Source organism: Gadus morhua, chromosome 17 (assembly GCF_902167405.1).
Source record: "Gadus morhua chromosome 17, gadMor3.0, whole genome shotgun sequence".
In the NCBI taxonomy this organism is placed as follows: domain Eukaryota; kingdom Metazoa; phylum Chordata; class Actinopteri; order Gadiformes; family Gadidae; genus Gadus; species Gadus morhua.
Window position 1 is genome coordinate 3,622,126 of NC_044064.1, and position 27,661 is coordinate 3,649,786.

The 27,661-nt window shown below is 48.0% G+C and overlaps 1 protein-coding gene across 12 annotated transcripts in view; it reads right to left on the bottom strand.

Moving 5' to 3' along the window:
* Positions 1–234: 234 nt before the first annotated feature.
* The window catches only part of col25a1 (collagen type XXV alpha 1 chain), a 138,277-nt gene continuing 110,850 nt past the window's right edge, over positions 235–27,661 (bottom strand). For 2 of the 12 annotated variants that reach the window (XM_030338521.1, XM_030338519.1), the window contains exons 15-38: positions 26,472–26,504; positions 26,327–26,362; positions 24,490–24,534; positions 22,471–22,533; positions 20,876–20,944; positions 20,001–20,045; positions 19,707–19,751; positions 19,243–19,320; positions 18,882–18,905; positions 17,411–17,455; positions 14,527–14,571; positions 14,096–14,176; positions 13,532–13,594; positions 13,295–13,345; positions 12,515–12,541; positions 11,677–11,757; positions 11,122–11,157; positions 10,256–10,309; positions 9,577–9,630; positions 8,806–8,832; positions 8,497–8,541; positions 7,181–7,267; positions 5,194–5,232; positions 235–3,932 (exon numbers count right to left, since the gene is read on the bottom strand). In XM_030338521.1, coding sequence (XP_030194381.1) covers positions 3,906–3,932; positions 5,194–5,232; positions 7,181–7,267; positions 8,497–8,541; positions 8,806–8,832; positions 9,577–9,630; positions 10,256–10,309; positions 11,122–11,157; positions 11,677–11,757; positions 12,515–12,541; positions 13,295–13,345; positions 13,532–13,594; positions 14,096–14,176; positions 14,527–14,571; positions 17,411–17,455; positions 18,882–18,905; positions 19,243–19,320; positions 19,707–19,751; positions 20,001–20,045; positions 20,876–20,944; positions 22,471–22,533; positions 24,490–24,534; positions 26,327–26,362; positions 26,472–26,504 — 1,200 coding nt within the window. In that variant the 3' untranslated portion in view covers positions 235–3,905. Of the gene's footprint in view, positions 3,933–4,402; positions 4,846–5,193; positions 5,233–6,746; positions 6,825–7,180; positions 7,268–8,496; positions 8,542–8,805; positions 8,833–9,576; positions 9,631–10,255; positions 10,310–11,121; positions 11,158–11,676; positions 11,758–12,514; positions 12,542–13,294; positions 13,346–13,531; positions 13,595–14,095; positions 14,177–14,526; positions 14,572–17,410; positions 17,456–18,881; positions 18,906–19,242; positions 19,321–19,706; positions 19,752–20,000; positions 20,046–20,875; positions 20,945–22,470; positions 22,534–24,489; positions 24,535–26,326; positions 26,363–26,471; positions 26,505–27,661 lie in introns of those variants that run through there. The other 10 variants (XM_030338520.1, XM_030338524.1, XM_030338522.1 and 7 more) reach the window with 10 other exon arrangements.

Here is a 27,661-nt window from a genome sequence, read left to right on the forward strand (position 1 = left end):
TTCTGTTGCTCGCTCGGGCGTGCACACACACGCACGGACATGCGCACCGATCCTCGCACATCCGTGACGTGGGACAGCCCTCTGTGAGTCCTCTGGTAGATACATTCCGAACACGTCCAGATAAACTTAAACCTATGCATCCAGCTAAAATGCTTCATAGCCTATGCAGTGTAGATGAACAAATATTTGCCTTCGTCCCCCCCGCCAATCAAATAAATCATGCGTGGTCCGGAATATATTGGAAAGGCTGTTTATTTGGCTCATGAAAAAAAATCTATGAACAATAAGATCTGTGATGACATTTCAGTCATGTGTGTAAAGTGAAATAATATTTTACAGAATAAGCAAACAAAAAGAACAAAACAGCAGCATAACTTCATTTTCTTAAGCAAAAATCAACAAGAAAGAAAGAAAGTGTGGATACTGGATGGTCACCTCAGGGGTGGATTCGGAGTTCGTACCTTGAGCTCAATATGTGTTTCATTACTTAATAAATGTTCAGCGTCTCCATGGGTTTGTACATCTATATGAATAGGCTTCAATAACAGGAATATGGCTGAAAAGACATCAACCCTAATACATTTCAACTTGTTTGAGTACCTTAAAAAACAAGTCAATTCACAATCAATTCACCAATTGGTATATAATCAATAGATACGGCATACAATTTGTTATTTTTTAAATTTTCCTTCATGCCTTTAAATAACGTTGGATGTCTCTTTTCTTGCCGAAATGAAAGTTGACAAAAAAGTAAAAGAACGAGCGTTTGCAGACCACGTGACCGACAGGACCGTGCGTCCTCCGTGCGTAAAGAGGACCGTGCGTCCTCCGTGCGTAAAGACGGTTAGCTGCACGCGCTGAAGATACAGCACACAACCGCACCGCATCACTGCATCACGAGTTCGACCCATGAACGGAAATCATCCAAACATTATTTAACTCATTGTAAAAGTCTCAAGAAACACAACATTGAACACATTAATAGAGAGCGACTATATTCGAGGCAAAAGTAAATCAATCCAATAGTGTACATCAACGACCCATATTTACAGTTTGCAATATTGTATTTTTTCTTTCCTAACAGTAAATATCTTTATTTTTACATCTGGACAGTAACACAAGAGGGCTGGTCTGGCAAATGCAAGCGTATTAGATCACACTCAGTGACCGGTTTTTAGTCAAGCTGCATTTCAAATCACCGCGCATTAAAACAAAATGTATAAGATGCACTTTATCTTTTGTTGCTGTTGTCACACAAGCACATATTTGAACATGACATTAAAATACTACTGTACATATATCAACCTACATTCAACAGAGAGAGAGAGAGAGAGAGAGAGAGAGAGAGAGAGAGAGAGAGAGAGAGAGAGAGAGAGAGAGAGAGAGAGAGCGAGAGCGAGGAGCGAGAGAGAGCGAGAAAGTTTTGATACAGGTAGATGTGTGAGATTGATGTTGTTTGTATGACCTTGAAAGCAGATGAGTGCCCTCTACGGTAGACAACTGGAAGTTACAATAAGAGCAGTAAAAACCACAGTAAATGAAGGCTACTACGTTATAGGGAACCTTGTTGAGCCTTATTCATGTCCCCTGGGTGGTTAAAAAAACTTAAACATTGAACTCAGAAATATCAGAGAACGCTGGTTAAATGTAGTACTAATGATGATGATGATGACGATGATATCACTGCCACCAGAAAGGAATGCCTGTTAGAAACCAAGATGGCTTCCATTAAGAACGTGTATCGAAAAATAAATAATGAATCACCTAAAATAGTGAAACAAGCATAATGCATCTGCACACACGCACACACAATCGATTGAAATGGTTTGACAAGCGATAAGAAATAACGACGGGAGCTAAGAAAACATGTTATCTGCTTGTTGTTTTTCCTCAGCGACATCATTTATGAGTGAATTGTAGACACGCTAACAGAAAGCACGCTAAGAGATAGCACGCTAACAGATAGCACGCTAACCGTAATCAGATGCCCTTTCCTGCGAAGTGGAACGACCAAACACCTTTATGAACATGGAAACATCATGAAGCAACGTCACCCTGTCACACTTTACCACACAACGCCCCTTGAATGAATGAGTCCTTAATATTTGCATACTTAATGTATGTTTTGTATGTCTGTGTAAATGTGTGACTCCCATGTATGGGAATATGGAAGTAAATTATTCAGGTTTTAGTTAAAAAAAACATGAAAATATAGCATGATGGCATCGTTTTGCTCCACCTGGCATGGAATGTAAATTAACTGGCCAAACTAAAGGACTGTAGTTTATAAAATGCAGGTTGCAAAAAATATCTCATTGAGATATTACAAATCATACAACTGTTTTTACGGTACGACCTACAACAAGGAAGAAATCATAGAGACACAGTTCAGAATGTTAAATTCAGCTACCTCTACCACACACGACAACTCATCTCAGCTTCATTATTCTACACGTGAAAAAAACAAACATGATTTAATTGCATATTCTTGTAGATGTAGTAGATTGTAGTTAAATAAAGCAGTTTAGTTTTTCAAATCGGTTCAAATTCTGCAATATGCTACTGCTTTCAAATCCTAACAAATGGATACAATCAGGTTTTTCGTTTCATTAAAACACACACACCAAATCTAAAAAAAACACAATGCTTCAAAACTGATATTGAAAAACTGTACCATCAATCATTTGATACGAGACGTTTCGTAGCTAACTAGAAGCCTACCTCACCGTGTGTGTGGGTGTGTGTGTGTGTGTGTGTGTGTGTCTGTGTGTGCGTGTATATTTGTATGTGTATATGTATGTGTGTGGGTGCTCCCTCCCTCACCTACAATCACTTTTTCTACATCTACGTTAAATCGACGTCAATCTACGTTAAATGTGGTGCTTGTGTCTGCTCACTATATCAACACGATAGCATGATAAACGTCTAGATACGATTTCTGCAATACAGTGGCGTATTTTACAGCTTAACGTTACATAAGGTCAGTTCCTGGTTTCAAAGGTGAAATCCCTGTCCCATTCTGTGATCTATCTATCGTCTCCCACCACGACTTACAATCGCGGAGGATGAAACAACTGAAACGATGAATGCAATTATCAGTTTGGTCTTCATACCATGATAAAAAAGATATACCGTTGTGTGTTGTGAGATTTTGTCAATGTCCACCTTCTCTTTCCGTTGCTAAGAGACTTTACCGTGTTGTGTTGAAAGCTATACAGAAATCAGTGTATGATAAAGTCAGTGCATCAACCCCTCCCCCCCCTCTCAAAACACTGTGGCACATTTTACATAGCAAGGGTTATACACAAGCTTTTGTTGAAAGCCCCTTGGAATAACTCCAATAAAACAATATGAAAACAATAATACACGTTGTTCAATACAAATAAAGGAATGAATAACTAAAGCTGGAGGCACCGAGGCTATGATACAGACCGATATAAACAATGAGTAAGGGCAATGAGAGTCAATCGAGAAAGAGAAAGAGAACTCCAGGAATCCACTCTCCATCATCACTCCAAGCCGCTTGGGGGCAATCTAGCTCGTCTGCTAGCTTGTAGCTCGCCTGCTTATGGTCGGGGGGAGGGGGGAAGCTTCAGCCCCCCTCCACGGACATCGCCACGCCGACGGTCCGAGACAAAGACGACCTCGGATAATTCCCAACGTCGGATAATCCTCCCCTTATCTTCCTAGATTCGCGGACGGTTCCAGGCCCCCTTAAGGTCAGGGTTGGGGGTGGGATGGGGTCCGAATCCCGTTGGGGTGGGGGGAGGGGGGGGGAGGGGTATATGGACCGCTGGGGAGTGACGGCGAGAACCTGCTGAGTCGTAGCTCAAACCAAAAGCGCAGGCCCCGCCACAATAAAAGCGTATCAATAAACGGGCGGTCCGTCTCTTGGGGGGCGGGGCTCAGGCCACCAGCCAGGGGGTGACTCCCTGTGGTGGGCGGGGGGCGGACGCACGGAGAGCAGAGAAGAAGAACACAGAGTTACCTATCGAGACCCCGCCGGCTCACTCTGTCAGCGGCGGGGAGAGTTAGTGATTGTTTGTTTTGTTGCTGTTGTTGCTTTTTGTTTCCGAAGCCACGTTGAAAACCACACGACGGAGACATTATATACAAGACATCGAAACACAGCGCCAAGCCGTTACAGTGCTCATGCTTTAGTTGTGTGGAGGGTGAGGGGTCTTGCTCTTGCCTTTTTTTTTGTTTTGTCTCTCAGGCGATGAGTTTGCGGTGAACCGAGGGACGGGCAGCGTTGAAGTCGGGTCAGGAGCGACCCGTGAAGCTGAACGCACACACACGCACGCACGCACACACAACCCCCCCCCCCCCCCAAAAAAATGAAAACCACATCTTGCGCATGAGGTTAGGGAAGCCAGCCTTGAGTCCGTCCCTCCACTGTGCCCCCCCCCCCCCCCCCCCCCCCCCCCCCCCTCTGGTGGTCCCGGGGAGACCCAGTCTTGTGCCATGCAATGGACCGGGAAAAGGGATATCGTCGTCGTCGTCCACCCACCAGAGCTGAACCCCTCTAACACAATGTTGATGTGAGCGAGTGCGGGGAACACACACACACACACACACACACACACACAAACACACACGTTTGTCCCCCTAACACGCAGCATGTTGAGTAGAAGAATCCCAGGCGGTGAAGTCCGTAGTTGTGTTGCGGTTTTTGTCAGCGATGTTGTCGTCGTTGTGTCTTTGCAACCGGATTTGTATATTTTTTATTTTGCTTTCTTTCTTTTAGACATTTTTCTTCCCGTCGAAAAAAACCCCAAAACTATAAATACCATATAGGACTCATTATTTACAAACTCCATGCGATTCTGATTAGAGATTCGATCACTGCAAGACAAAAACACAAAGAGACAGACAAGATGGAGGGTTGAACACTGACGTGGATATTGTTGTTCATGATTGTGAGAATAGGACAGCAGCGATACACTTTCAATGTCTCCACACGTTGTGAGTTGCACACAAGTACAAACTAAGCAGCATGCAGGGTTTTAGCAGCGTTTAAGTCGTGTGTGTGAACCCAAATAAACCCTAATTAGCATTGCAAATTGTGTTTTTCTCCAGAAGGAAGGTGATCTTTGTGTTTGTTTGCTCTTGACTGTTGTTGTGAATAATAATGGTTGTGTGTTGCTTGCTCTATTCACCAAATGCTTTAAAAGCCTCTGAAAGGGACCTTACCTTCTGCCAGCATCCAGGCATGGGCAGTCCGTCAGGGCCCTGGGGAGACCAGAGCACGGTGGGAAGAAGAAGGAGTAGAGGAAGTTTGGATTAGATGATCAGGAGGTGGTGCAGTGGTCCATCCAAATGCAACAACCAAACGTTTAATCAAACAGCGACTGCAGAGGGAATCACTGGCTAAGCGGTGGTTTGGCATGTTGCTCTGACGATATTCATCCAGTGAAAATGTGGTTATTTATACTCTCCAGATGAAGCTGTTTAGACAGCAGCTTGTAATAATGCTTACCTTTGGCTATGGCTAAGGCTGTTTATATCAATCAAACATTACTTTACAGGGCAACATGATCATGCAGATGAGAGCTCAGCACAATGTAAATCATGCGGTGCAATTCTGTCTTGAAATTTGAAATTTCTATTATAATTACAATTATATGTAAATTCAAATTAACATGTGTCCATTGGGGAGCTGAAATGCCAAATTAAATAATTAAATATACAAAACAAAGTGCATTTCAGATGGTGTGACCCGTGTTGCGATATTTGTGAGGCTGTACTAATGAAATAATTATGTATTTGCGCTGATATAGTTACAGTGCAATATTCAACGTCTAAACCAGCTCTCCTACATCGTTAGTGAAGATGAGACACCCAATGTCAACTGTCGAAAATGATTAAACTCTTCCATGCACTATGAAGCAATGTATCACACACACACAACAAATAATGAAAACCCTCTGAGAAAAAATGAACGCCATTCCATGTCTCTTCTACACATGTTGATGTCTGAAATAGCCTCCTGACATATGGTGGTTTATACCACTGTGGCTCTTCCTGTAGGGGTCTGTGGTCTGGCCCAATTGGTACGTACAGGGGGAGGAGTTAAAGAGGAGGGGGCGTGGTTATCTCAAGGGGGTCCAGGTACTTGGGTTAGCATCAAGTTAAAGATGGGAGAGGGCAAGGGGGATAGTAGTCCTTAAGGAAACAGCAGAGGGGACAGGATTTAAGGAGAGGTTGTAGTAGTTTGTGTGTTTTTTAAGAGGAGGAAGGATTGAATTAGAGGAGAGGGTACCGTTTGAATGCAATAAAAGGATATTACATCAACCGCATCGTACGCAGTGGTCAAAGTTTTTCCCTTTGCCTGATGTGATATCTGATCTAACGTGGGCTGCTTGCGGTCAGAGGGTTAGAAAGAGATTTGGGGAATTTTGCATCAAGTTTTCCGCAAAGTCAACAGTGTTATAGGCATGCATCCGTGGAAAACATGCATCAGTGCCCATTAGTTAAAGCAGGACAGTTGAACAGAGCCGATATTAAAAAACTGCAATCAATGAAAGACGTGCGTTTGATGGGCTATGTGATGACGAGGTTTAGGAGCACGACAATGAGACACCCTGCTGGGTTCACTAGTATCAGCAGCAGGGGAAAGGTTCGATGGCATGCATGGGTGGGTGGCTGCATGGGTGGGAGGAGGAGGAGGAGGAGGAGGAGGAGGAGGAGGAGGAGGAGGAGGAGGAGGAGGAGGAGGAGGAGGATGCAGAAGAGGAATACTGTACCAATTGGCATGGGGCGTCCAGCCCGTCCAGACCGGGCTGCCCGGGCTCCCCCTTGTCACCCTTAAACCCACGGAAACCCTGTTTGCAAAGACCACCTGGGAGTGTTACTGAGGGGGACGGCGAGGCACGGTACCAAGAAAGGAGCAATCCCTGGGGGTCCCGGCACAGACCCCGGCATCGCGCCCCCCTATCCCCTCACCTCACGCCAACACACCAAAAAAAATAAACTATTCAGGTCAGAATTCCTTGACCAAATTCGATGCGTGGGGTCTGGGGGTTGCCTGGTCCCGGACTCAGGGTTGCTCCTCCTTGTTGTCTCTAGTTTCTCTCTAGGTTCTCTCTAGGTTCTCCCTGCGTTCTCCCTGCAGGTTCTCTCTCCCTTCTCTCTGGGTGTCTCGGAGGTGTGTTCCAGCACGCGACCGGGCGGGACATACCAACGGGCAGGGGGCGTCTAATCCGGGGGCGCCCTGTTCGCCTTTCTCCCCCTTGGGCCCCTTTTTGCCCTTCTTTCCCTTCTCCCCCTGTGGACACAACGGCTCCGTCAGGGCACATCGACGGTACATGGGGGGGGAGGGGGGGGACAATGCTAGTAGGAAGGGGGAGGAGTTATAGACAGCCAGTCAGGAAGTCAGAGAGGGAAGACGGGGACGGGACTTGTTAAAGTTGGGCGGAAGGGAGGGACCGGATTGGCCACGTAAGGCTGGAGGAGGGGTTTAGTGAGAGGGAAGAGGACTACAGGGCTGATAGTCACCGAAGGAGGGGTCAGGAAGGAGGAACGAGGTGCAAGGAAGGCACCTCCAGAACAGCAGAGGACGTTATTGACATTTCATAGTAAGGGCATCAAAAAGTATGAATTCTGCACATAGAAGAAACAATATGCCGGTATAAAGGGAAGGCTTAAGAGACTAAACAATATATTCATTTGTGTACACTTAAGACTACGATTTAAATAGGCAATACTTAGATCAAAAACATACATTTACTTCCCAGTTCATCACAGAGTACGATTAGCAAATCAAATACTTTGTATAAATCAACCATTCGGTTTCGGTCAGAAAACAAACAACAGAGAAGAAGGATTATCAGGTGAACATGAAAAACGTTGCTAAAGAGTTAGAGGAACTTCAGGAAGCACGATGACAGAGGAGCAAGCAAGGAGAGGGTTAGGGAGAGGATCCGGACGATGACAGGTGCCGTCCGTATGTTGCCACGGGCATGCAGTGACACGGACGCACAGGTGAGTGGACACGGCCTGTTGTCAATGGACTGCTGCACACTAACCAGTGCCTGATTCTGAGCGCTAGGCCTGTCCAAGGAGATAACTCTGGATGCTTTTAAGATGTGATTTGGCAGAAATGTGATGGAAGCCTGCTGAACGGTTTGATGTATGTGAGCGATTTTGAATTGATGAATTAAGGATGACCTTTTCACCTTGACCAATAATCATCCTAGTTGATCAATGGACACATATACCCCCCCCCCCCCCATCCCCAAGCCCTTATGTCAAACTGTGCCTGTTGAAAACATATGTGTGTACTTGTGTGTTTTCTATGCATAACCTTTATTGATGCTGCCACAAAGTGTATATAAACGTATGCTTCCCCAAAGGTGCACTCCATATATGTGTTTGGTTTTTAGTTCTTCACTCAAGTCTAGCTGATCCGACTCCTGCTGTCACTCGTCCATTGACATCAGTGTAGAGCTGTCGTGTTACGGGTTAGACAGGCTAACAAGGCACGTCTAGCACTACCTTTTCGCCTCTCTCCCCAATGTCGCCTTTCTCTCCAATCAAGCCCTGTCAAAGCACACCTCGGTTAATCTCTCACATCAATACAAGGAATGGCTCTGAGATGGTGAGCGGATCAGATGTGAGCGAGTGGAGGGGATACAACGTATAGCAATGTGGTGGTAAAACGACACAAAAACGTTGTCGCTTTAAATTACACAAGTGCAACAATATTGTACAGGTAATATGAGTCTATCTTTATATTTGTTTAGCATACTTTAGCATAGCGCAAACAAACGTACGTCTATCGTACGTTTTTACAAATATACTCACGTCCAAGCCTGGGGTTCCGGCAGATCCCTGAAAGAAGGCATAAATACGTATTATTAGATAAATAAATATGCATTGTAGCATGGCTTCAGTCCACAACACCTGCTGTCAGAGTGCCTAGTACATTTGTACAAGTTGCTTTATCGTGGCTGATTAAGTGACGCACAATCTATCTTTCTAAACATGACAATGCCTGTACTCTAACCCCAAGAGTCTAGTTTGCAGAATCCGATATCCCTACTCATTACTGATCCCTGTGGCCGCTAAGTGAACTACAGCCTGCTCGAGTTGCATTGAGCACTGCAGTGGGATCTACCTGGTTTGAAAAAGAAAACAATCATGAACCAATGCTAGTTATAATCACAAATAAACGTCAGTCATCACCTCAAGTTTATTAGGATATTTGGTTAATTCGGTTTATCAGGGGAGAGCCGTGAGTGGATAAATGCACAAATAAAAAGTTTGGAGCCCTTTATCTGTACTTGGACGTCATGATTCCTTTGACTCTGTAAAACCGATTCAGAAACAATAGAAATCAGCCCACAGGATGTTCTATGCATGTGAAGTGTCAGCAATGGCCTCCTTTTATAGGTTAAATTGCAACCTGTTAATTTTTTGGCAATTTAAAGCAATGTCACAACCATCTCTCAAATTCCTTTTAATGCTAAATGACCTTTTTCATAGCTTTTAGGAAACATTCTAACGAATCCTTGTTGGACAGGTGTATGGGGCGTGAGGGGCACAGGTGTGGCTGCGCTCTCAGTACCAACTTACAGGTAGTCCGTAAGGTCCTCTCGGACCGGGCTCTCCGGAGGTGCCTCGTTCCCCCTGCACACAACATAGCCATGTGTTATTGTGTGTTTAACCCGAAAGCGAAGTGATTTTTTGTTTGGGTGCAAATAAATACAAAGTCAATGCAAAGATGCGTATAGATGCCAATATTTGCATCGCCGTGAATGGCTGGAACGCTTGCGGCTGAATAACGCAAAATATTTGCTTCTCTTTGGGTGTGACACACCTTTACAGCTACACAAAAATGAACCAGATTTGAACTCAAAACAATACGCCACAGCTCAGACGATCCAGTCAACTCATTCCCGACTCTTAAAAAAATATTAGGAAATGAAGCCAACAGAAGTGTGTTGATAATTGGCTCCGTCAATTTCCAGTCCTGCGTTGGGCAGACGCAGAGAGAGATTAAGAAAGATTGCTATTCAGCAACTCTTTCCTTTTGTCTCTGGCCAACACCTGAGGCAGATGCCAGTTGGATTGTTGGATTGACGCTTGTAAGGCTACTTGATGCGACCCATGAGTCCTAAGTCAGGTCTATAGTGGAGGGGGTCTTTTAGGGGAACATGGTCCACGGCTCTACATAAAGCCATTCACCAGTGCACTGCCCCGTCCCAAACATGCAAACACTGGAAGAAAACAACCCACAAAACCCTTTTCTTACTATGTCTCCCTTGGGCCCGGCGGGTCCGGCAGGGCCCACAGGTCCGTCCGTGCCCTGCGAACAGCACCCACCACAACACGTCACACAAGGGGACAGAGACACAGGCTAGACCCCCGCAGAACCCCTCCCTGGCCCCGAGAAGGACTGAGAGAAGGGTGGAGGGGGGCTATGGCAGCGGCACAGTAGCGTCGCCACAATGTCTTAAATGTACACAAAGGGCGCAGAAGACTCGTTGATCGGTGTTATCCGTTCATGCTATGGACGCAAAATACGTTTACGATACGGATGTTGTTAATGTTGTGTTAATAAGACGCATGGCGAGGGGGGTTCTTAGGGAGTCGTATGGACCGAACACAACACACTGAGCTCAACGTGAACTCAACAGGAACTAGTGTGAACTCATTACTGCAAGCCATCCGTTTTGTTCAGGGGGAGATTTTTTAATTGTCGTTTTTTTTATCCGTGGACCAAAATGATCCAGTGGGATTAAAATGTGCCTCAGACTTTGGCAGGGAAGGGTTTGACGTTATTAAAGGATGAAACCAGTTTAACAAAGGTCATGGCTGCACGGGCAAAGAATCACAGCTGAACCGAAGGGATGGCTGGCAAAACAAAATGTAAACAACAACAAACAACCTCCCCTTTTGGGCCACCGTAGCCCCCCTTAAGAGGACGAGAGCGCTGGATGGTACGCACTGTTGGCATGGCAACGACACAAAGAGCCTGAGGCGAAACCGAGGTGGGAGGAAGGGAGGGGGGGAGCGGATCGAGGCGAGGGGGAGGATGAGGGGGTCGGGAGGTCAGCGGGGGGGGGGGGGGGGGGGGGGGGGGGGGATGTGGATGGATGTTCTGATCACATGACTCACCCCGGTTCCGGGCTTGCCGTCCAAGCCAGACGCTCCCTGTTTGGTGTGTGGAGGTATGTGCGTGACATGGGGACAAGGCGGGGATTAGTAACCACGGAGACGCCCCGTCGGGGAGAACAGACACTTATTGGCCGTTATTAGGACAACAACATCAACAACAACAACAACAACGACAACACAACAACACAGTACAAGATTCTAGGTTATGTGAGGAGGGGTGGGACGAGCGGGTTCGGCTGAGGCGAGGATGAACACACAGTCGGGGGGGCGGGGCTTACGCTAGAGGGGGGGGGGCACCACGCAACCACACATATGATCACACAGTGGTAGACTTGGACACACACACACACACACACACACACACACACACAGTGTGTGACCAATGCTACACTGAGACAAAACAGGGGTGAGTGAGGGGAGATGAGGGAGAGGGGTGTGGTGGGGGGTACATGGGGATGGTGGTGTGTGTGTGTGTGTGTGTGTGTGTGTGTGTGTGTGTGTGTGTGTGTGTGTGTGTGTGTGTGTGTGTGTGTGTGTGTGTGTGTGTGTACTTACGGGAAGCCCCAGGGGTCCGCGGTCCCCCTTGTGGCCGACCTCGCCCCGGGCCCCCTTGGCCCCGTGCAGCCCCGCGTCGCCCTGAAAGGAGGGGGGGGGGGGGGGGGGGGGGGTTGAGTACCGCCACAACACCAGGGGCTGGGGGTACCGGCCTGACCACTGGTAGGCTGACACCCAGTTATGACTAGAGTCAGTCAGTCAGTCAGTCAGTCAGTCAGTCAGTCAGTCAGTCAGTCAGTCTGTCTGTCAGTGTCAGTCGCTCAGTCTGTCAGTCTGACTGTCTGTAGTGAGAACCGGGTGTCAGACTATAGTCAGTTTGACAGACTGACTGACTGATTGACTGACTGACTGACTGACTGACCTGCCTTAAGGGTATGTGGAAACTCTAGTCCAAACTCAAAGAGTCGTTGGTGACATTTTGTACACTTAATGCACCTGAATAGAGTGCATTAATAAAAGCATTCATTTACGTTCGTTCATGCAGTAATAAGCATGAACTAACAGTTATGAACTGTTCACTAATGGTCCAGTAATCATTGGCTAATGATGTTCATGTAAACTGAGGTAATGGGCTAAAGGTGTGCCAGAGTAACAAGAAAAAAATTACTCTCTGCAATGTAAAAGCTTGTCATACGTGCACGACTGGTTCCTGCAACGCTGCATTTACATAAAGTCGTTTAGCTAAGGCTGTTGTTTAAGGGACTTGACGACGGCACGTTTCAGCGGGAATCTTCCCCTATCCTAAAAGTCTGGTTTGGTGAGGTGCGGCCTCGTCTAGACTCAGACCAAGCACATCTGAGCCACGAAAGAAAAGGACGAATACATGAAGTGAGATTACCTTCGGTCCGGGAAAACCATGGGGACCCTGAAATCAAAAGGAAACATGTTTGTAGTGTAATGTATAAAATATGAGGAAACATGGTACAGTTGGCTCATCTCAAAGTCAATATATTTTTAACTTGTTAGCGAAAGGCATTATCTCTTTCTTGCTTCCTTTATAGTTTCAAGTGCTTCAACATGAACATATAGACTTGCCCTTGCAAGTCATTAGGGCAGGGTAGAAATGTTATTTCTGAGACTTTATCCCCCATTAAAGACTTGCTTGCCCGGCTGCATTTCAACTCACTGACGAACGTCGCAGGTGAGTCAATCACCGAATGATTCTGTACGTTACATCGCAAAGCCATGTGCAACACGGTGTACTCTATGATGAATCAAGTTTATCACCTTGTGTTGACATCCGACAAACATCCACATGTTGTCGATGTCATTCATGAGGTAAACAAAAGAGGAAGGTAGAAACCAGTTTTCCCTCAAAGGTTGGTTAATGTTTCGGTTAGTGTTTTGACCTCCGCCCTCCCAGAAGGACAGAGCCCTGTTGGGAAACAGCACTGGAACTCCTTGACCCCGTCCACTGTGTCCTCAGACGGGCGTGTCAGAGGAGAGAGCCCATTACCGAACCCAAGTCAACATGAACCCGCCGGCTAGTCCATGCTCACGGCGACGTGCGATCGAAAAGGCCGCGTGTCAGCCGGCCATGTTGACCGGCGGTCGCTGGAGGGCCTGAGAGTATCGGGGTAGCACATGGAGAAGGTGCACCCCCAAAAGTTGGTCTCACCATGGGTCCTGGGGGTCCGTGCGGCCCCAGCGGGCCTGGAAGGCCGGTGATCTACAAAACAAACGCACAAAAAGAACGTTTAGAATTACGATGAATTGTGTCTCGACCCATCGTTATCTATCATGAAGGAATACGGGGAATAGAGAGGGTTGTGATGGGAGCGCAACGTCGACCACGCTTCGGTCGGCGACCGGGAGGCGTTGCTAAGGAGGAGGCGTTGCTAAGCAGGACACGTACCGAGGGCCCCTCGGCGCCCGTCATCCCGGAGTCCCCCCGGTCCCCTTTGGCCCCGTTGGTCCCCTGAGGAGACAGGACAGGCAAGGTGAGCCACCTCACTCGGAGGAAGGCAAGGGTCCGTCGGCAAGAGGCTAGCACACATTCCTGCACACGCAAGCACACGCGCACGCACAGACGAATGCATGCACGCACGCTGCATGCACGCACACACACACGCACAGTCGCACACACACACACACACACACACCGATGAAGGCACGCACGCACGCTGCATGTACGCAAACACATGTCGACGAAGGCAAGCACGCACTGATGAAGGCACGCACGCACGCACACACGCACGCACACACACAGATGAAGGCACGCACGCACGTCACAAGCACAAGTGGACAAAGGCACGCGCACAAGCACACGCACGCATACACACACACAGTCGCTGTTCCCATTCCTTTAAAACCTGTATAATTTAAACTATGAAAACAACAAACATATTCGTCCAAAGTCCCCTGGACAAACGGGACATGCAGGAGCACGTCCCGTTTAAATATTAAACATGGTTCTTACAGGAAGTCCAGGCAGGCCGGTGGTGCCCTTCTCCCCAGATGAGCCGGGCATCCCCATGTCTCCCTTGGAACCCTTGTAGCCCTGAGGAGATAGTGGGGGGGAAACATGGCACCTTATCAACCCCTCGGCCTCCCCTGGCCTGAGTCTGAGAGATCGGACTCAGGGGCTGGCTGAGGCTGCACACCTGGTGTTACTTTTAGTAATCCTGTGCACAGGTTAAACCAACCTGTGTCTGCATGCATCAACAAACAATTCCAAACGTTACACTAAACCGGCTTCTAAACCCGAGTCCTGTGTTGAGAGGAGGCCAGAATAACCCGCATAGCCGGAATGTAGTAGAACAGCCACATGCATGTCGTTCTAAGCGCTCCTCTAACAGGGCGCAGTTCGGCAGGTTCAAATGTCTGTCAAATAAATAACTTCAGACTTACCCGTTCACCGTCAAGTCCCGGCAGGCCAGGCAGCCCTTGATCCCCCTAGACACGGAGCAAATACAGGACGGTCGTTAGGGTTATAAGGCAAGGCAAGGCAACTTTATTTATATACCACTTTTCATACACAAGGCAGACTCAAAGTGCTTCACATATAATCATTGTCATACAATAAAATAAAATAATAGATAAGTAAAAGAAAACATATGCAAAGAAATTAGTAAAATAGAAAGTCAAAAAGGCATTTTAGTATTAAAATAGAAAATAAAGGCAAAGTTAAAAAAGCTTTTTAGAAAGAGCAATGTATTTAAGATTTAGCAGAAAGCTAAAGCAAACATAAAAGTCTTCAGTCTTGTTTTAAAGGGGCTCAGAGTTGGGGCAAGTCTTAAATCCTCAGGGAGTTTATTCCAGCTATTTGTTGCATAGTAACTAAATCCTGCTTTCCCATGTTTCGCGTTTACTCTGGGGATAATTAACAGATTGGTCTCAGAGGATCTTAGTGGTCTAGAAGGCTTATGTATTGGAAGCATATCAGTTAATCCCCATGTAGGGATTTATAGGTTAGCAACATGATTTTAAAATCAATTCTCTGACCTACAGGAAGCAAATGTAACGATTTAAGAATTGGTGTAATATGTTCAAATTTTTTGGTCTTTGTTAGAACTCTAACAGCAGCATTCTGAACAAGCTGAAGCTTCCTCAGAGTTTTTTGTTTTGGGAGACCTGTAAGGAGACCATAGCAGTAATCAAGCTTACTAGTGATAAAGGCATGTACAAGTTTTTGTAAGTCTTCGGTGGACATGAGCCCTCTAAGTCTTGCTGCATTTTTAAGGTGATAATATGCAGATTTTGTAACTGATTTGATTTGACTCTCGAAATGTAAATCAGAATCCATGATAACCCCTAGATTTCTGGCTTTGATTGAGGTTTTCAGGGAGAGAAATTGAAGGTGTTGGGTTAATTTAAGCCTTTCCGTTTTAGAACCAAATACAATTATCTCTGTTTTGTCCTCATTTAGTTGAAGGAAATTTCGGCACATCCAGTCTTTCACTTGCTCAATGCACCGGCACAGCAGCACTCTAGCTCTTTTTAAGTCTAAATTGCAGGCATGGAGGCTCTCTTTATAGATATCATGGTGAATATGAAGTGTTGCTTTCCAGAAATCGTTTTAACCTTATCAGGGGCAATGACATCTATGACTTTCAAAATTTTCAAATTAAAGTTTTCTACAAGATCATCAGCAGAACATGGGTTGAGAGGTGGTAGCAAGGAGATGGCCTTTTTAAAAAGTACATTAGAATCTTCATTGATATACCGTTTTTTGAGAGTATTTGATTTTGTCTGTATGTCGGGAATAAAGGATATGTTAAAGAAAACACAAAAGTGGTCAGACAAGGAAGGATCAGTCACAGAGAGATCAGAAACATTGAGGCCCTTTGTGATAACCAGGTCTAGACTGTGCCCCTTACAATGAGTAGCCTCTTTCACATGTTGAGACAGTTCAAATGTGTCCAAAATGGTAAAAAGTTCTTTTACACACTTGTCATTCAAATCATCAGTATGAAAATTGAAGTAACCAGTTATAACTAGACAGTCAAATTCTGTGGAGATGCTAGACAATAATTCTGTGAAGTCATCGAAAAAATGTGCCGAGTATGTGGGTGGCCTGTAAATAATTAATAGGAGAACTCTGGGGGAGCATTTCAATACAGCACTAAGGTATTCGAATGATGGAAAATCACCAAATAACATCTGTTTCCCCTGAAATACATTTTTAAATACAGCAGCAACCCCTCCACCTCTTTTTCCAGATCTAGTTTAAAGTTCTAGTTGGGAGGAGCTGTCTCTATCAGAACGGTTGCACTGTTATTTTGTTCCCGACATTTTTCAGTTAAAAACATAAAATCCAGTTTAGAAGTGGTGACAAAATCATTAACTAAAAATGATTTGTTATTAAGAGACCTAACATTTAGTAGAGCCATCCTGATGGTGTTGATGATAGGCTTTAAGGTTGTTAACTCTCTTAGTGGTTACAGCATGAATGCAAAAGTTGCCATGTTTTGACGTAGGCAACCTTGGGTTCAGCAGATTATGTTAAACTTCAGGACTCAGGACTACTATCAGTACAGTGGGGGGGGGGCTGGGGTGCCCTCCGCTTGGGGGTTATCAGCCTGTGGCCATGACGTGGCGATGCTATCATTGACACAGATGCAAGTTTGATGCCAACATCTTCCAGTTTCTTAAATTCAGCTGGAAAATCGCAAAGGACCCATCGGAACTGTATCGTTTGCATTTTTCTAATGCTGCTTGTCTCGTTTCAAATAAAGCCACTGTCTGTCGCAGTTTGGTGCAGTCTGTGCATTTCCCATCTCCGTGCCTGAGATATCCGAGTACAGAGGCATGTTGGCGATAGGAAAGTCCAAGGCTTTTGCTGCGGTCTGATCCGGGAGTCATAAAAAGTGCCAAAATGTATTGTTGAATCGAGCGATGGAGGACGACGGAAACAAACTATATATTGTTAAGTATTATGATCATGAAATAAAATAAAATAAAGTAGATCTGAACAATGAATTAAGTCGTTTTTTCCAAAGCCTAGCGGAGCTTCGGTAAACATGACCTCTCTCTCTGCTGACCTCTCTCTCTCTCACATTAGGGGACTCTTTAGCCACACAATAACAGAACATCAAGTGTGCAACGTCAAGTTATAACATTATGGACAATTCCCTCATCGGTTACACTCGTGTCACACCAAAACTAATGCATATGGAAAACTACGGCAATCAAATCAAAACGAAAAAGAACGTGAAACCCGATCTGAGCTCGTCGGCCTCAGACTTAAGAGTCTGAAACCGATCTGTGACACTTCTCCCAATCATGCGCTTACCTTCAGGCCCTGAGGGCCCAGGGGCCCGGGCGGACCGGGTGGGCCCTAGGGGAACAAACAAGAGACACCTTGTTAGGACCAACACAAAGACATCACGCACAACATGTCAACACACGGCAGCCACACGGACAGAAACACGCCGCGGTACGACCGTGGGGCGGGGCCAAAGCGGCTCAGGAGGTAGAGCGGGGGTTGACTGGTGACCGGAAGGTCGCTGGTTCAATCCCCGGCTCTTCCTAGCTCAGGGCCGATGTGTCCCTGAGCGAGGCGCCTCACCCCTGACCGCCCCCGGCGAGCTGGCTGTCGCCCTGCGTGGTCGACTCCGCCGTCGGTGTGTGAACGTGTGGATGAATGGTTGGAAGTCGCTTTGGACAAAAGCGTCAGCGAAACGGTGTTGCTGTGAGCGTGACGACACAAGGTTGGCACGAGGACGAGGACGGACGTCCTCCCCTCCGCCACCGCGCCCGCGGCCCCTCGGATAAACGCCCCGCTGCCAATCAACCTGTGGGGCGGGGGCCGGGGCTGGTAGGGGGGGGCGGGGCCGGGGCTGGTAGGGGCGGGGCCGGGGCTGGTAGGGGCGGGGCCGGTAGGGGGGGGCGGGGCCGGGGCTGGTAGGGGCGGGGCCGGGGCTGGTAGGGGTGGGGCTGGTAGGGGCGGGCGGGGCCGGGGCTGGTAGGGGGGGCGGGGCCGGGGCTGGTAGGGGTGGGGCCGGGGCTGGTAGGGGCGGGGCCGGGGCTGGTAGGGGCGGGGCTGGTAGGGGGGGGCGGGGCCGGGGCGGGGCCGGGGCTGGTAGGGGGGGGCGGGGCCGGGGCTGGTAGGGGTGGGGCCGGGGCTGGTAGGGGCGGGGCCGGGGCTGGTAGGGGCGGGGCTGGTAGGGGGGGGCGGGGCCGGGGCGGGGCCGGGGCTGGTAGGGGGGGGCGGGGCCGGGGCCGGGGCTGGTAGGGGGGGCCGGTTGAAGACTAAAGGCAGGGGAGCGGTGCGTTGTAGGGGCCGGACAGGAGAGGGGCCCCCCCCGTGGAGGGGGGGGCGGTTCAGGCTCAGGGGCCGTGCAGGAACACAAACACACACACACACACACACACACACACACACACACACACACACACACACACACACACAGACACAGACACACACACACACACACACACACACACAGACAGACAGACAGACACACGTACACACACACACACACAGACAGACAGACACACGTACACACAGACAGACAGACAGACAGACAGACAGACAGACAGACAGACAGACAGACAGACACACACACACACACGTGCAGGTACACACACACACACACACACACACACACACACACACACACACACACACACACACACACACACACACAGAGACACACACACACACACACACACACACACACACACACACACACACACACACACACACACACACACACACACACACGGGGCGGGCACAGACAACAGATGAAGGCATTGTTTACCGTGACTGTAAACGTGGTAATCTTCTGTTGTGCGCCAGAAGGGCGGCGGTCAAAGAGGAGGTTTGCAGGTGGAAGAGAAAAGATTGAGGAGGAAAGAGAGAGCAGATTACCATGGGGGCGGAAAACACAACAGAGGGAGACGGCAGCGTTTCGGTGTGCGCCTGCAGACAGGCTCTCTCTATCCCACGACCACTAGTGACTCATTCAACGGCCAGTCAATGAGATCACAGGGCGGTTATATCGTCATGACTACACATCCTATTCATGCTATCAGTGTGCAGCGTCAAAGCCCTCGGGAGAAGAGGAAGAAACAACGGCAGGGAGGAGCACGTTTGAAAAATAAAAGCGTGGTCAGTCTGACCTGCAGAGCCTCCTGGATGTTGCCGTTGTAATCGATGATTTCCGTGTTTCCCTGATCTCCCTTCTGTCCAGGTGGGCCCTACACATTGGATACACAAATAAACATTAAAATTTGATTCTCATAACATCTGGAGTAAAACATATCATAAGTCACAGATTAAATACTATTTTGCTCTGGGGCCGTTCTTTGCTTAATGAACGACTTTAGAAGCAATTTAGGGCATCAGGTGTAGGTGACGGCATTTCTGCAGACGCAATGGAAACGGCTAGAGCAAAATTAGTTTCTCGATACGGACCCCTAGAGGTGAACTTGAGTCATTGCAGTTCAGCTTGCGTTGCCCTACATTCACTAGTCTCAACATTATCAATATCATGTCAATGTCATGTAACATTGTATGTATATGCATATTGCAGTAGATTGAACGGTTCAATTTTAAACTGCGCATGAGTGTGGCTGTTTCTCACCTGTGGGCCAATAGCGCCGAAGACTCCCTTGTCTCCAGTCTCCCCCTAGTGGATAGAGGGAGATGATGCGGACACAATGATAAACATCACTCCATTCATGTATTTGATCAATTATTATGTCTTTACTGTTCGGCCTCTTTGCTCAGGGATGACTAAAGCTGGGATAAGCTCTTGAATAACGTGCATAGCACCACATATAATGTGTTCAATCGTCTTACCACACCACATTCTCTTCCCGTGCATGACATTTACATTATCAATGTAAATGTAAATGTAAACATCGTCAATGCTTACCTTGGTGCCTCTGAACCCGGGAACGCCGGCCTCTCCCGGTGACCCCTGCAGTATTCAGAGGTCAAAGGTCACGACCCTGAACCACAGCAGCCATTCTAACACACGGGGCCATAACGACCCCTCCAGATGGATGTGTTCTCTTCCCGTTAGGGAGGTAAACACTCATTCTCAACACCCACATCTCTCGACCAATCAACAATCCCCTCCCCAGCAACTTAATTAACCGAGTATCAACATCGCAGAACCACGACGGAAACAGAGGTGTTTATTTGACTTTATCCGCCACAGGGAGTGTTTGTTGTTCCTGGGGGTTATCGGTAGAATGGGAAAATAGCTTTGGGATGTTTTCTCTCTCGATGCTTTGACCAGCTGCTGGGGTAGAAGTAAACAAAAGCCAACTGAATCGGCTTTGCTTTGGCGCAGGAAAACAAGGGAAGAGGCCTTTAAATGGCGTATTTGTCTTTCTAATGATGATTAAGTTGAACTCAACTAAGGCCATTGAATGAATTTTGCGGAATATTTTATGTTGCAATGACGGGGTTCTACCTGTAGGGGGCGGCAAAGGACCACTGAGCCAACATGGCTTTAACAAGGGAAAAGTTGCGAGCAACAGCCAATTACCTTTGAATGAAACTTTTTTATTTTACTTATACTATCAAATGAACAAATATATGTATATATTTGCTTGTCTTCATGGACACTAAATTGAATATGGTGAAGACAGTGGGTGGAGACAGAGAAAGAATGCAGCGTCCAAAAAATATTTAACACACACACACACACACACACACACACACACACACACACACACACACACACACACACACACACACACACACACACACACACACACACACACACACACACTCTCTTACCTTTGGTCCAGCTGTCCCGATCTCTCCTTTGTCTCCCTTGCCTGGGGGTCCGTAATCCCCCCTCTCGCCCTGCAGGTCATAACAAACACACACCCCCACAGCCCATTAAGACCCCATCAGACCATCAGACCCCCCCCCCCAGGAGGGGGAAACATAAACACAGCCAGCACCTTATCAGTCACATGCTTCTGGGAGAGAGACGGAATGAAGGGAAGAGGACAAACACAGAGAATATTCTGAATATAAAGTTATGAATACATAGTTGTTTCAATTTCCATCAAATGCTGCTTTGAAAGCTCCCAGTTTGGTTCTCTGTGCTATACAATTGAATTATATGCATGGACGGAATTCGGAATTTGTGTTAAATATAAAAAATAATAGAATTGTATTGTAATCAGTTTCATTCATGTAATCTAAATATAATCTGCAGTAACCCAGTGTGTATCAGATTCAATTCCAGAAACTTCTTTATGCAAGACTGTTACTCACAAAGACTGAAGAAGACTACTTATTTTTCCAATTCTTGCAAAAGGAACCACCCCAAAGCAGCCACTAGAGAGCGCTGTTGAGCTGAGTGTCTCTATCTATTCCTCAGTCGAATTGAAGCGAAGCGATGAAATCTGTCTGAAGTGTTTTCCTTTCATTGTTGATAAATGATACATTCATACACAAGATTGTGTCATCTAACAAAACGTCTGTGGAAAGCGTTGAAATCGGTGTGTCAGACTCTGCTCTATCTTTCAATGTGACGACTTTGGACGTTTGAAAACAGAGACACGTCGTTTTGCGACAGTTGTCCAATTAAAAAATATATCGATGCATCACTTCGATCTATTTGCTAAGTACTCAAATATTATTCACTTAAAAGGCGAGGTTATTGCTGAAGGCTAGATTCTCAAGCTTATGGAGTAGTGTTGGGAAATGGACACGGGCCATAAACTGGTGCAAACCATTCATAATGAACTGCATCGATCATTATTCATGATAAACTGGAGAAAACTAACCTGGACCATTCAACAGTATTAAACAATCTCTTAAAAACCTTATACTGTTTAAATTGATTCATGCCACACGTTGCTGATTAACTGTTGAAACGATTGTAGATTTCAGCCAACATATCTGTCATACTTTATCCCAAAGAGAATCCCATCTCTTGTGTTATCATCACTCGTTCCTTCTCAGTATGAACCAGTCTGAGCTGATAAGCGCCGACTCTACCCCATCAAACGGCCGCTAATAACCTCTCTCTACATGACCCCTCAGTGGGGCCCCCAGACGCTAACTGACAAAGACACTGGGACTTACACAGCCATTATAGGGACCAGGATCCCCCACAGACACCTCACCACTGAACCACACACACACACACACACACACACACACACACACACACACACGGGCATTTGACGTCCATCTCCACCACATCAAATGAACCCCTCATCTGGGGGGGGGGGGGGGGGGGGGGGGGGGGGGGTGAATCAAAGAGATCCGTCGAGACTTGAGCCGGCCCTGTCTCGGCCTTGCCCTCCTTAAGCCCCTCCCTCCCGGTTTACAGTGTTACTGACCCCCAGAACGTGCTTCTCAGGGGCCCTTACCTTGGTTCCTGGGAGCCCTGGAAGCCCTGGCTCCCCCTGTGGTCCTAAGAAGCCGGGCTCGCCCTGGACAGAGGAGAACGGAGCGTGAGCCAGCGTGAGGCAGTAATGAGGTGTCGCCCTGTGCCTTCGCTGAAGGGCCTTTACCTCCCCCAGGGATCAGGCCCAGCGGTGGGGTCAGAGTGCACGGTATGAACGACAAGAGGCTCAGGGGCGAAACAAGAAGGGGACGTGGACAGACGTAGGCATGCGAATAGTACACAATAATACACAACTCCAACAACAGCACGCCCAGGCGGTTAGGCACATAAGGGGGAGAATGTCGTTGCGCGCACGGCACGCGCACACACGCGCGCGCACACACACACACACACACACACACACACACACACACACACACACACACACACACACACACACACACACACACACACACACACACACACACACACACACACACACACACACACACACACAGAGAGACAAAAGCAGCAGGGTGAACCATTAGTGCTGATGATTAATCCTGCGATTCCCTTCCACTAACGACCTCTCCCCGTGGGAGGGGCGGAGGCTCTGACCCGCCACGCCTTCAGCCAACTTTAATCCTACCTAGTGGAGGTGCGTTTGGTTTTGTGAGTTTCACGTCTTAAACCAAGAAAGCGGTTTGCGCGCCCAAGGCCGGAGCCTCTCGGCGGGCTAAGCGCCCCGGTACGAGGGGGCGACGAGGGGTTCTATATTTAGCCCCTCCGCCGCCGGCCTCGCGTGAGTGCTGCGGTTTTCCACCTTCGCACCCTGGCTCTATTAACCGGGGTGAGAGCCTCGGGTCTCGCACTGAGCCAGACTCCCACCGCCGTGCGAGACGGCCACCCCCCCACCCCACACACACACACACACACACACACACACACACACACTCCCAAAGCTTGGTAAACACCGGGCGGCGCAAGGGAAAGGGCGCGGTGCCGGTGGGACGCACGAGGTCGAGGATCAATCAAGCACTCGGGGCCCCTAAAACACAAACAGGAGGGCGAGGTAAACAGCGTTTTTTTTTACAAGGCCAACTACAGGTAACAGGCACTAAAATGTCGACGAGCAAAACGAAAGCCAAAGCAGCAGCAGGCGTGACGTCATTGCGCCGGTCGGAGCATTCTTTCCGTCGAAAGCAGAGTTTTTTTGAGCCAAGATGTCCGCCCTGTGCAACGTGAGCGAGTGTTGGTTGTTTGTGTTGAGATGGATGTTGTATACAGGGTTTTCCTCCATAACGTTAAATGGCTTTATGGAGACTCGTAAACGGCAAGGAATAAGTCCTTTAAAGCCCCATGAAGGGATTGTTGATTGCAGAAGAAAAAAATTGCCACTGCTTCTTTCAGCTTTTTGTTTGGGTCTCGTTCTGTGTGAGTTTCTAAATGGAAACCGGGGGTCTTTGAGAATGGGGCTTGGATCAACCAACTGTGAACTGGTTCAAATGAACTCCCCGATCACGCTCCTTCAAAATAAATTGCACCTTTTCAGATATTCATAGTATTATCACCCAGAGATTCAGAGGCTCAGACGACTCCGTCTCGGGCATCAACATAGCCAGGGTTTGGGGTTCCATTCCCACCATTGGAATCTTTGCATGCAAACGTTTTTTTTATTTTAACCAACATTTCGGATAAAAAGTTTTCATTCATATAATATTCTTATAAAATAAGCTTGCTTTCGGAACGCCACGTGACTGCATTTCGCCTCCTTTAGCTGAGATATAAGCAGGTTAGCAGCAAGCCTGAGACCAGCGGTGGTCATGCACCTCCAACACCGTATAAACGACCCAGGGATGTCCTGGATCAGCGTTGCTAAGCGATGGGTCAGCAGCAGCACCAACCCCATCAGCATCATCATGACCAGCAGCAGCAGCAGTGAGCGGACAGGGGGGGCATGGGGGGGGGGGGGGTCGGACTAAGGGCTACACAGACCGAGGGGGACACGACACTGAGGGCGACCACTGGGGGATGAATGGAGATGAGCAGCCACATCATTTACCTTAATCCCCGGAAGTCCGGGCAGGCCTGGAAGTCCCGGCTCTCCCTACACAGGAGAAGTGTGACACGTTACAGCCTGGCCCGAACCGAGCCGTGTCATTGGACGAGGAGAGCTATGGTGGAGCGCTCGAGGGCGGAGCTTGGACTGAAGGTCACACGCTGGGTGTGTCAGAAGGAGGGGCGTGGTGTTGTGCTAGTGTGTCTTTTGTGTTACTGTTAGTTCATTCCCTCGACGTCACCGGCAGCAGCAGATTGGGGGCATGCATCGTCAGATCATCGCATGCAGCAAGGCCCCCCGAAATCGGCGGGGGTTTTATAAATATGTCGCGTGACCAATCCGCTGCGAGCAGACATCAACGGCATGGTTTCACTCACGCAACGTTTTTTTTAAGAGACAAACCGGGGCATGTTCCTGGACTGGAAACGTGTGTATCTTGGATCCGGGGATTTTAAAGGCGTTTCACTGAGCTACCGTTGAACCTCAGTTGCTAAAACTCGCACTTAAACTTTCAGTTTTTCCGTTATCGGGGTCACGGTTAAAATCAGGGGGAACCTGAGACTCCCTTTGCATCAAAGCAGCCCTGCAGCGTACAGCGCAGACATTTGATTCAACAAAATAAAAGAATAAGGAGGTCAAGTCCCTCAATGGGATCTCAAAGAGGATTCCTTTCAAAATAAGAGTTGGGAGCGGGGGTAATTTAACGGTTTATTGCGGGTATAACATTTATGGCTTATGAAAAGAGATATTCAGCCCGGTGTGAGGGGGATCAACTGTAACGGCACTCCGGGGTTCAGTGAGGAAGGCCCATAAATATCGCTGCACGGCTCATGAAAACACAGCAAACCTAACGAACACGCGTCCCTCTGGTGAGCGGCTAGGGGCCGATGGAGCGCGGTGGAGCGTTCAACTCGGCTCACTCCGAACCCTTCCAGAACATCCGATACGATGACAGATTCAATGCATCACAACACAGGAAGTGAACGCTCAACCGAGGAATGGAAACAGGATTTCCCTTCTTTTTTTTTTTACCAATGATATGATAATTAATAAACTGAGAACAATTTGTTGATTTATTCAACTGATGGATGATGGCCAGCCTCACACCTCTTGAACTCATAAAGCCAGATAGTTATGATGACAAAAGAACGAATTTCAGTGCGTGCTCAACAAAGATTTCCCTTGCGGAACTAGCATCGGCTCAGAAGGCTAACCACGATGGTAAACCTCTGCGGAGATCGAACATAAACAAGAGATAAACTACCCGTAGGCTACGGGCCATGTTCCCTCAACCCCTGACCAGTGGAGCACGGTAGACCGCAGGAAACCAGTCACGGACGACCCCGAGAGAACGGCCCGTTCCAGAGACGGGCACTAAGATGCTCTATGATAGAGTTATTAGCCACTTGGCTGCTCGCAGAGGCGCTATGAAGACACCGTCCCGTCCTGCTCACACAATGACACGACCCTTTGTTCATACTGGGGTTGTGGTACCACAGAACCTCCCAGTTGCACTGAGGAGATGGGAGGGTGGGGGGGGGTGGGGGGTTCAGCATTTATAGACGAATCAAGATGTGAAGCAAATTCGGTTAAAAGAGAAAAGATTAAGCCTTCCACTTTGCGTTCTTACTGTTCTTACTGAAAACATGATCTAAACTGTAAGGTAAACAATGCTACATGTGCCTTCGGCTGTGGTGCAGGAGGTAAACAAACACAGCTATATATATTATGATATGCTAGGTATATTTTCGCTATTTCTCTCTGGGTCCCTGGTTTTGATACACACTTCAAACACATTGCAGTACAGTACTTCTCAGTTGGGGGGCAGGGAGGTAAATACCTTTATTCCTCCTCTTCCGGGCTCTCCCGGTTCTCCCTAGGAAGCAGACAGAGAGCAGGTTATTTCACCCCCCGACGGTTTTATTGTGAAGGAGAAGGAGAGAAGTCGGTCAACAGCTCTGGAGTTGCTTTAGCGTGATTCTCACCTTGATGCCCGCAGCGGAGGAGCCAGCGTCTCCCTGGAAACAGAAGACACAACAACAAAAGTTATTGCTGCAGTTACAAACTCACAAACACACAAAAAGCTCTGCTACAATGCGGTCGAACTGTTAACATCTTTATTTTATGGACCATTTCCTGAATCCTGAAAAAAATCCATTAGTCTTTATTTCATTTATTTTCTCGAATTGACTAATTGAATGTAAATATACAATACACAACGGACAAACAAATAAGTTCTTTCATATGGTGTCTCCACATTCATGGGTCTGCATTGGGATAGAGCGTACAGTCTCTCCGTTTACATTCTACATCAGCACTGCAGTGCACAGTGAACACAGACCTGAGACCAGGGGGCCGAAGGCATTATGGGAGGATGATGAGAGTGTAGGGGAGAGGGGGGAGGGAGAGAGTGAGAGAGAGAGAGAGAGAGAGAGAGAGAGAGAGAGAGAGAGAGAGAGAGAGAGAGAGAGAGAGGCTGGGGGGGGGGGGAGAGTTAGGGAGAGGAGGGGGGGAGAGTTAGAGAGAGAGAGAGAGAGAGAGAGAGAGAGAGAGAGAGAGAGGGAGGGAGCGGGAGAGAGAGAGAGAGCGAGCGAGCGAGCGAGCGAGAGAGAGAGAGAGAGAGAGAGAGAAAGAGAGCGAGAGAGAGAGAGAGAGAGAGAGAGGGGGGGGGGGAGAGAGTTAGGGAGAGGAGGGGGGGGAGAGTTAGAGAGATAGAGAGAGAGAGAGAGCGAGAGAGAGAGAGAGAGAGAGAGGGAGACAGAGAGAGTCAGAGAGAGAGAGAGAGGGAGCGAGAGAGAGAGAGAAAGAGAAAGAGAAAGAGAGCGAGAGAGAGCGAGAGAGGGGTTTGGGGGTCTTGTGGTTTGGGTGCAGATTATGTGGTCAGGCTGCACATACGCCTCTCTTGCTCAGAAGTTGCTGAAGGAATGCCCCCCCCCCCCGCCCACACCCTACATCACCCCCTCCCCCCCTCCCTCAGCTCTTTATGGGAGCCATTACGATGCCTCACACACACACCGCAGTGCACACATGTTTAATTGCTGCCCTTTTTCTTTCTCTTAGATTCCCGCCTCCCGTCTCTAAAGAGTCCCCCCCCCCCCCCCCCCCCCGGACCTTGATCGACCAACGCGCTCACACACAGCACTGACCCCCAGCATCCTCATCCACTTTGGAGACA